Below are 9859 nucleotides of genomic sequence, written 5' to 3' on the forward strand. Positions count from 1 at the left end.
GTGTAAGACTTACTCCCAATGATCACTACTATATATATAACTTGGAGTTGGAAGTGGAAGGGATTTTTGATGATATTTTCAATTCTACCTGTAGAAGTTTGGAAGTGTATTAGCCTTGCTATGCGTAGTCAGACACAAGCCCGAATAGGAGGTGTTAGGCCTCGACAACCAACATAAAACTTTGTTGTTGTTTTTTATAAGGGAGTTTATATTTTGCTGTTTTGTGTCTCTTTGTTGGTGCTTCGGGCCTTGCTTTAGCTATTCAGTTCTCTTTGGCGGGGTTTTTTTGAGATTGCAGATTATTTTCGGTTTTGTCTTTGCTGGTGCATGGGCGGTGCTGTCTGGCAGTGTGGTTCCTGCTGGGGTGCCTAGTTTCGGTGGTAAGGGTGTGAGGCAGGGTATGCGTGCTGTCTATTGCATGTATATGCCGGCCTCAACACCTGAATCCGTGTTTTTTATGGGTTTTTAAGGGTGTTTTGGGGTCACGTATATATGTGGTGCCTCCTTGTATTTTTCCCTGTTTACCGCGAGTTTTAAGTGCTCTTTGCATTTTCTCGTCGAGAATAAATTTTGCCATTCAAAAAAATATGTAATAGTGTGAATGCTAGGTCGTTGTTTGAAAGCAATGCAAAATGAGCAAGTGTCCCTCAATCACCACCATAATGCAATGAAAAATATGCAAGAATTTCCACATTTTTGTGAACAAATGTGGGTAAAGACTAAAGAAGTTAGTTCATGTGAGTAAGATTAAGTTTGGAACTCTGAATACAGGCATTCCAACGCTGATAGTATTGTCTTCAATGTTTCTATGAGTACTTTCTCAAAATAACCAGCTTTTTCATCCAGTAAAGTAATATGGCGTGCTGTTATTTTCTTTAACTTTATCACGTTTAAATAGAATTATTTCTTGGTAGCAACAATCCCTTCAGGCACGTTTAATCTTTCGTTCTGACAGCAGGGGCATGAACTATATTTTGTACAATAATCTTAATCACATAGAACTGTTTCAAACACTAATAAAATAATTCAAAGCTACTTCCTCCGTCCCTCAATAAATGACCTAGTTGACTTCGACACACGTACCAATGCATATGTTTTATCTTTGATATCTTCAATTCTCTACCAAAAAAAATTATGAAAATTTAATATTTTAAAAATATTCATCGAAACGAATCTAACAACATCTTACATGATATTATTTATCTTTGTGAATTAGTAGAAAAATATGATCAAAGTACGTCAAGTCAATAATATATATTGTCAAAGAGGTCATCTATTTAGGGACGGAGGGAGTAATTTATCAAGATCCATTTCTTAAACATTAAACTAATGAGAAATTTAATGATACACTTTATATTTCTCATTAACTTCTTATTTTAAAGCACACAATTGAGAATTCTAGAGAACTTGACTCTGGAAAAAGAAAAGGAGAAGCTAAATCCCACAAAGAAAACTCCTAGGACAAAACTGGTTAAATAGCATGTGTACATGAGAGGAGGAATTATCAATCTAGAATTCATCAACGAGGACAACATGATGCTGAATGTAGTTCCAAAACTCCTGTCACAAAGATACCCCGTCGGAGTAATTATCGCATATGAAGTCTCCACCCAACAATTTCATCTTATCTTGCTCCTGCATGTCATGAACATGGTATCAAATTACTACTATGGAAGCAAAATATTTAGGACAAGGGGCAAAAACAAGATACAGCAACCAAACGAGCATTGCATACTTTAAAATGCTTAACCTAAGTTAAATAAAACAACATGCTATATACTCAATGGACAAGTTATTGTACCAATCCAGGATAGAAAAACATAATGTTTTCATCCTATGTGAATGTTCTAAAGTACATCGAAAGTTACGGTGGTTAATTGGCTAGCAGATCCATCGCAAAGAACATATGGCTCATAAAGTTTCAACAATACAGAGTTCCACCAATTTAAATCTTTGAATTTCAATGCTGACGATGTAATGATTTTAAGTCTTCTTTCGGGAATAAGACAAATATAACCATGCTGACTGGAGTACATGTCTTTCTAAAGCCACTGATTGTACTTTTATAATCTAATCAGTATGTGTGGTCAAGGAAATAATGTTTGAGATGGTATCAAGTATCAACCATATGCAAAAAAAAAAATATACATGTAATTGTATATCGATACATTACCAGATAACTGAATCAGAAGCATGTAGGAATTGGCTGTAGTCAATATGTTAAAGAAGCCATATAGAAGCATTTATGGGAAAACCAACATTATATTCCAAAAGTGTTATTACCTGTCCCATCATTGAACTCGCCAAGTATTCCAGCGAACCAAGATTATTAGAAAACTTCTGCTGGCTTATGATATTAGCTGGAGATTGTCTTGATGAGCTGCATTCAGTTAACTCAGCAAATCCAGCATGCTTCATTTGTATGGGATTAAAAAATTTAGTATCCAAGGTGGATTCAGTTGCTGTCTGGCCTGGTGGAACAACGGCACCGTTAACTGGAGCAAGAGAGTTCATTGACCCACAAGTAACATTTGAGTGGTAAGTAGCATCCTGATTACGGTCTTCCCATCCTTGAAATGGCAAATTACCGTTTATATACTCAGGTGAATTAGTAAAAATCATTCCTTGGGAGTGCATATCTGGCAACGAACCACCAGAATACCCTGCTTGCAAGGGCAAAGAAGCCATGTTATCTGAAGGAGGAACAGCTGTCTGTCTAAAACATTCACTTGAAGAGAAAGAATTTGTTTGGATTCCAGATATTGGCACGTCGCTTGACCAATTACCACCGTGCCTACCTTGATCCAGCATAGAGAAAGAAAATTCTGAATGTTGAGAGGCTACTGAAGAAGATGAACTTCCATATCCTATTCCTATACCACCGTGTTTTCTTTCAGGGTGTGTATCCAACATCAAGCCATTGTTTGAGATACCGAGACTTGGGGGATGAGAACTAGAGGTGGCAAAACTTGGCCTTTGATCCGGGAATTTATTTGGAATGGGAAAAGTTGTTTTCACATCAGTATTCAGGTTTTGAACAGAGATAACACCCTTGCTGTTTTGCAAGTGATCAAACCCTATGGACATTGGCATTCCCTGAAGAATATTCTGATTAACGGGAGTTATGGCTGACTGGAATTTAAGTTGATCATTGCAAGAATTGTTTAAATTACGTGATTGGCCCAACTGAAGTAGTCCCGAAGGAGAAAATCCATGCCCGTTAAGACTAGTTGGAGTGTTCAGATTACCAATTATCCCACTAGGTGAAAAGGATCTGAAAGCATTATTGTGAAAATGTCCAGAACCACCCATTCTCAAATAAGATTGATCTGCACTCCCTAAGGCTGCCACCATACTAGCTTGTTGGTTTGCAACACAGCTAATTCTTTTCAGATAAAGTCTATACTTCTGCAGCCATTTCATAAACCAGAAACATTCAGTGAAAGAAAGGGTTTAACTTGCATAAATTAAAGTGTAAAGAACTAGAAAAATACCTGGAGATGGCTTGCCACGTTCTCCCTTGTAATATTTTCGACATTCATCATATCAAGAATTTTTTTGGGTACAGCCTCTGCAAGTAAAACAACATACTTTATGACATGGCTTAAATTTGAGTGATGATTCAGAAATGAAATTCATCCCAAGTGGCATCTATCATCATAAGTCATTTTAAACCTAGGATTTAAAATAAACATCAAACCAGATATTCAAAAACATTTTGATAATGTAAAATTTGAAATAAAATTCAGTAAAGCTCGAGGAAATTGATAAGATATAAAAATTGTTTGTGTTGCAGGCAGAGTGAAGAACATACTGTCAATGCCTAACTGATTAACAGCAGCAACAAACTTGCGGTGCAGCTCCACAGACCAAACAACCCGAGGCTTCTTCTGAGCTGATGGGTCCTCATTGTCATTACCATTCTCTTTATCCTCGTCTTCGTCTTCATCCTGATCCTTTCTTTTCTTAGTCAGCTTTCCATTTTCATCTGAATTTTCTGCTCCTGCAGATCTTAGTCCACTGCCACTGTCAGAAGTAGTTTTGTCTGGTTTACTGGTTTTGTTTTTCTCCTTTGGATCAGACTTCTTCTTCCTAATTACATGCTGCCAAATGTTCTTTAGCTCCTCTAATCTCACAGGTTTCAGCAGATAATCACAGGCACCATGGGAAATTCCTTTCATCACCAGCTTTGTATCACCATATGCAGACAACACTGAAATCAAACATTTTATAAAACCAAAAGTATCATTGATTAGTAGTCGTATCAATAAACAATAGTCAAAATGAATAAATAGAAAAAGAAGAAAAAAATTAACAGCCAAAGATTACATGACAGATCCCCACTTACTTATGACGGGAAGGTCCATTTCAAGTCCCACAAGTTCAAGCAGCTTAAATCCATCCATGTCCGGCATGTGTACATCACTGATTACCAGGTCAAACTTGTCTTTGTTTTCTCTCAACATGGTCAACGCCGTTATTGCTTGACTAGTTGTGGTTACTGCAATCCCCAGTCAGAAATAAGTATCACTTTGAACAAGCAAAGTTCACATCACATTTACAATATACATCCAATAAGAAAGCAACTGTGAAATGTTTGTCAAAGAAAATTACTAATCATGAAGAAATACAGGATCCTGAAATCTAAGCAACAACAGTTACAAGAGCAAAGACAAGAAAAGAGACCAGAAAAGAAAAATGGTTGACTATAACCAAATGATTAGGATCAAGTGGTTAAGGAGCCCCCCTAGGACGAATCATTTGAGAGAACCCGAGTTTGATTCACGGGTGGAACCCGAGTTCAATTACCTCCCTGACTTAACTCCGGAATATTAGGAGGCCTCCCCTTGAGAGGGGTCCTTCCCTCGAGAGCAAGAGGATTAACACCAAAACTAAAAATGGTTGATCATAAAGTGCATATTCAGTCGAAAGCCACTAAACAAAATGAAATATTTTACTCACGATGAGCAACTTTTCCTACTACGGTACTACCTCTACAAGAAATGAAGCTCCAATTACAGGATTTCCTTCACATATCTAGTAAAAATATGCTTGGATACATTACCCAAGCAAGCACATAATTAAGTGATTACTCAATAAGTGTTTATCATATAAGAATCTATGCAGAAGCTGCTTTTACAACCGCAGACGAAATAAGAATAAACTCTACATAAAAACTGTAAAAATTGTTTCTTTATACTATCACAGGGAGTTAGTCAAAATAAGTCAACACACTATGAATTTGGAACCTTTGACCCTGATACATGACTTTTTTTCATCTTTTTTCATCTACACAATATCGTTAATTTCTACCTAACTCCATTTCCCAGTTAGATTTGATCATAAAGCCATGTTTTTTATTTGAATTTCTGGAATTGCAATTAAATAATTATAAACTAAAAATAAATCATATCTCTACGCATATGATTGACTTATGAATTATCATGATACATTGATTATACACATAAATAGAGCATAAAAATGAAAACTTTAATCAAAATAAAAAACACTAGATCCGAATCTGACCGTGGTATTGACATCTTCGGAGAAGAGTTTCCAAAACCAAGAGACAAGTTGGATCGTCGTCAACGGCGAGAACACGCATTCCGATAGGAAAACGGTCACCGGAATCAACCATTTTTCTCTCTCTCTCTTCAACTACGCACAAATCAGTGACTACTGAGAACAGAAGCTATGAAACAGAGAAAAGAGTGGTAATGGTAATAATAAATAAATAAAAATGAATAATTTTAGTATTTAGGTAACGAGGGAAATGAAATGGGAATGAATGAATGAATAATAATAATTGAGAGAGAGAGAGCGAAAAATGGGGTTGGTGGAATCTGTAATAATCCAAAAAGTGGATGTACTACAACCTGGATTGGAATCTGAGTTGGATTGGACGGTCATGATTCATGCATACTGCCACTCTACGTTATTTAATGCAAACGGGATTATTTTCATAATCCAATTTGAGTATTGGGTCCAAAACACCAGCTGGGCCACTATCTGCCACATGGGCTTTATGCTTAGGAAATCAGTCAATCATTTGGTACAAGAAACATTTGCTAGTATTTATTACAAAATGTTAAAATTGTTTCTGAAATTAAAGGCTGTTTTACATTAATTAATAACCTAAAAGTTGATATTTAAAAATTAAAATGTTAATTCAATTACTTAAAAAAAAAAAAAAAACTCCATAGGGTGGTGAATTGGGTAGGATAGTGTACTTGTGATGAGGTACGAAAATTAAAAGGTAGAGAGAGTGCATGGTGCTGAATGCATCATCTTTAGAATTAATTGGTTGTCATAGATTGAGTAAGTCTGCATAGTTCTCTGTAGGAACCTTGTGCTATATAGGGAGTAGGAGTCTGTGGCAGTAATTCATAATGAACCATGAAGGATCTCATTCAACCATGGCAATGTCACATAAAGGTAAAGTCAACAAATATTTAAGTGTGACTATGATGAGACACGTAGACAATCACTTATTAATGAGAGGGAAGTGGGTTGAGGCTTGGTGGAAAAATGAAAGGCATATCATATGATGATGATTTTCAATAATTATATGAAGTTTACTGAATGTGTTTTTTTTAATGCATATAAAGTTTATTCTGCCTTTAAGATAGACTTCTATTAGAGGATATTGAAGATGATCTAGTTTGTTCGAGAGTTGGATATCGAGTTTTAAAAAATAAATTATGCGGTTAATTTTACATTACTTTGTAAAGATAAAAAAATCAGTTAATTAAAGACAACAATAGCCCAACAACAAGTGTTTTGATTTTTATTCAAAAAAAAAAAAAAAGGTGTTTTGACTTGTCATCAACATTCTATGTTTATATTGAGAGAGAGAGAAAATCACTTTAACTTGTATCAACGTTGACTGTTTACTTCAATATGAACCACATACATTTAGTCATGCAAGCACACCTGGTAGATGATTTTGATGCCCGCTTGCTATCAATAATTTGATCATTTGAATTGTATGAGTGACTAGAAGAGAAGAGAAAAGATTGGTGGATTAAAAGTGGACATCTTTTGAGTACTTTGATATATGGATATCTAATTTAAAGATTTTTTTTTTCATTGGAAGAAAGTGGAGGGAATGCATCAAAATCAAACATTGTGACAATCTTTTTGGGGGATTTCGGATGTGGAAGATAGTTTGGACTAAAGATAGCGAAATCTTTGAAAGATATTTGGTTCCTATGCACTTATCAGACAGCTAACGATGTGATATGCTAAAATGGAATCATATATAAACTTACTCATGAACCGTGATCATTTCAAATTGGGCTAGCAAGTTTGATAATCTAAATTATGTAAACTGCCTTGTGATTGTGGAAGATTAATCAATTGAGCTATCATGCTTAAGCTGTGTTGGATGTTGGAATTTTGATTCTTTATCACGTTCAGGCGGTCACCATTTTAGTGACAATAAGATCAAGATTCAAATGGTGTAAATTTTAAGGCCGGGATTTTGGTTTTTAAAATAATCTAAAATATATTTGAAATCACCATCATCCAATGGTGATCTAATGATTATCAATGTGATGATTGCGTAAATGCGGGATTTCGGTAACACGAGGGAGAATTCATTTGAAAGAAAAAGGTAGTATAAGATGCAAAGGGAAACGTCAACAACGAATGGGGACATGGTGTCCTTGCTGATAGACGTTTAAGTAAATAAGAAGTTTGTTTGGTATTGGTAACATTCATGTACATGACAAACCATAATGTTTGGCTCTGTCTCCTTTTTTTATCATGCGTGATTGCATCACTTATTTTTGGTCCTCTTGATACGCCCAAAGGCCAAAACCAAACGATACCTTATTGCTCAATTCCAAGACTATAATGCCTCAAATACAATATATGTCTGTCTCTATACGAGCACATACCACATGCCTCATTTAAATTGTTGATGTTGATGATAGAAACACTCGACTACTACTTGTTTGTGTTGTGGGCCATTTTTATCAATGCATGAGTCTTTGTCTATCCAGCCACCCACACGGTCATACTCATCTACAGAATTTTCAATCTCAATCAAAACTATTTGTTACTATATGAAGCACAACAATTCCATTAATTTTTCTGACATTTGAAAAAACATAAATTTAACCTTATATTAAAAAGAATACATCACGTGTCAAACTCCTATATACTTTTTAAAGGTAAGTGTAGCAGCTATTACCCCAAAAAAAATCTACAATGGAAATGCCATTGCAGAATCCACATGAAACTTTTGAGGAAGAAGAAAAGGAGGCAAAGGTAGATACTTCATTTGATCTGAATGTTCCTAACAATGATTGTGATCTTGGGTGCAATTCAATGTCAAATTTAGTTACATGTTTGGACATAGATAATTCTTCTAAAACATCCTCAGAAAATTTCACTTGTGGCTCTGAATCAACTTCAGAGCCACGTTTTTTCACTTGCAACTACTGCAAGAGAAAATTCTTCAGTTCACAAGCACTTGGGGGACATCAAAATGCTCACAAGAGAGAGAGGTCAATTGCAAAAAGAGGACGGAGGACGATGTTCTCAGCAACAGGAACAACCTCATTTCTTCATAATCATCTTCACCACCGTTATGCAAATATGGCATCTCTACTACCACTCTATGGTGCTAACAGTAATAGTATGAGACCACTTTCAATCAAGGTGCACTCTATTGTTCAAAAGCCAATTCATAATTTTTCATCCAATGGCTTTGGAACTGAAAGCACTTATTATGGATATCATGGTTGGTCAAGACCCCTTATGAATCAACAACCTGGAAGAGGAAAGCTGCTGATGCAAACTTTGCAGGAAACAGGATTATTATCACAAAGTAGTGTTGGTAGATTCGAAGAGGTTAAAAAGGACATGGTCAATTCAGGAACTGGTTTGAACTAGAAGATTAGTCATCAACAAGAGGTGAAGCACCTTGACTTATCCTTAAAGCTCTAAGCATGTGCTCTTATAATATAGATTAGTCACAACTAGCTTCTTGATTAATATATAGCTAGTTAGCATTTGGCAAAATTTATTTTCCAATTGTTTGTAATAACATATTGTGTAAACTTTTTTAAGGGAAGTTCAAGACTCTTAATGATCAGTTAATGAACTCCCTTATCCAATTTTTTTTTTCTTTAGTAAAAAATGTTGTTATTTTTGAATTGATAAATTCTTGTTGAAATTCCGGTAAGCTAACTAAGATGTGCTACGTTCATCACTTGAAATGTTGTGAAATCCTTTTCTTCTCTAGACAGTTATTTTTCGTTTCCACTATGGCATTAGGTGAATCTTATAAAATCAAATTAGACTTTTAAAATCCGACCCGACCCACTCGAGTCAGGCCAACCATAAGGACAATTGCTTTTTTGACATTTGATATGTCTTAGTAACACAAATAAAAGACAAAAAAATTCAGCGGCATTTAATTGCTATCGGTTTTCTAGTTATAACCCAACGGTAGTTAACTGCCGCTGGAGGTATTTTAGTAATTTACTTGCGTTATTAGAAACTTTTGAATGTCAAAAAAGTAATTGTCAAACAGAAGACCCTTCTAATTGTGCAACCCGAAAGCCCATACAGTAAGACTGGGCCTATATTGTTTTGGTTTGGGTCGGGTTTTCAAAGCAGAACCCATATATCCAGGTGTAATGAAAATTGATCTTCTTTCATAAAAAATTGCTCACTCCCACACAAACTAACCAAAATACCCCATGTGAATTAATTTAATTTACGCTGAAGTATAGTCTGAGCTCACGCTCAGGTTATAACATACCCGAGTTAACTTATAATCATGTTGTGTATAACATCTCTGGAACTTAAGTAACGTGGGAGTATCTTTAAAAGTTCAATTGGGAGT

At 35.5% G+C, this 9859-nt stretch overlaps 2 protein-coding genes across 2 annotated transcripts; one reads left to right on the top strand and one right to left on the bottom strand.

Moving 5' to 3' along the window:
- Positions 1-1255: 1255 nt before the first annotated feature.
- On the bottom strand, positions 1256-5814 carry LOC11436036 (two-component response regulator ARR12). Its single transcript, XM_003603264.4, has 6 exons — positions 5527-5814; positions 4349-4501; positions 3815-4213; positions 3495-3571; positions 2284-3408; positions 1256-1635 (listed from the first exon to the last, which is right to left on the bottom strand). Exons 1-6 carry the CDS (start codon positions 5636-5638, stop codon positions 1564-1566), a joined length of 1938 nt encoding a protein of 645 aa, XP_003603312.1. The 5' UTR covers positions 5639-5814; the 3' UTR covers positions 1256-1563.
- Positions 5815-8019: 2205 nt separating this feature from the next.
- Positions 8020-9172, top strand: LOC11429951 (zinc finger protein 1). Its single transcript, XM_003603265.4, has one exon. It carries the CDS (start codon positions 8215-8217, stop codon positions 8899-8901), a length of 687 nt encoding a protein of 228 aa, XP_003603313.1. The 5' UTR covers positions 8020-8214; the 3' UTR covers positions 8902-9172.
- The last annotated feature ends 687 nt before the right edge of the window (positions 9173-9859 follow it).

Source organism: Medicago truncatula, chromosome 3 (genome assembly GCF_003473485.1).
Source record: "Medicago truncatula cultivar Jemalong A17 chromosome 3, MtrunA17r5.0-ANR, whole genome shotgun sequence".
Lineage (NCBI taxonomy): Eukaryota > Viridiplantae > Streptophyta > Magnoliopsida > Fabales > Fabaceae > Medicago > Medicago truncatula.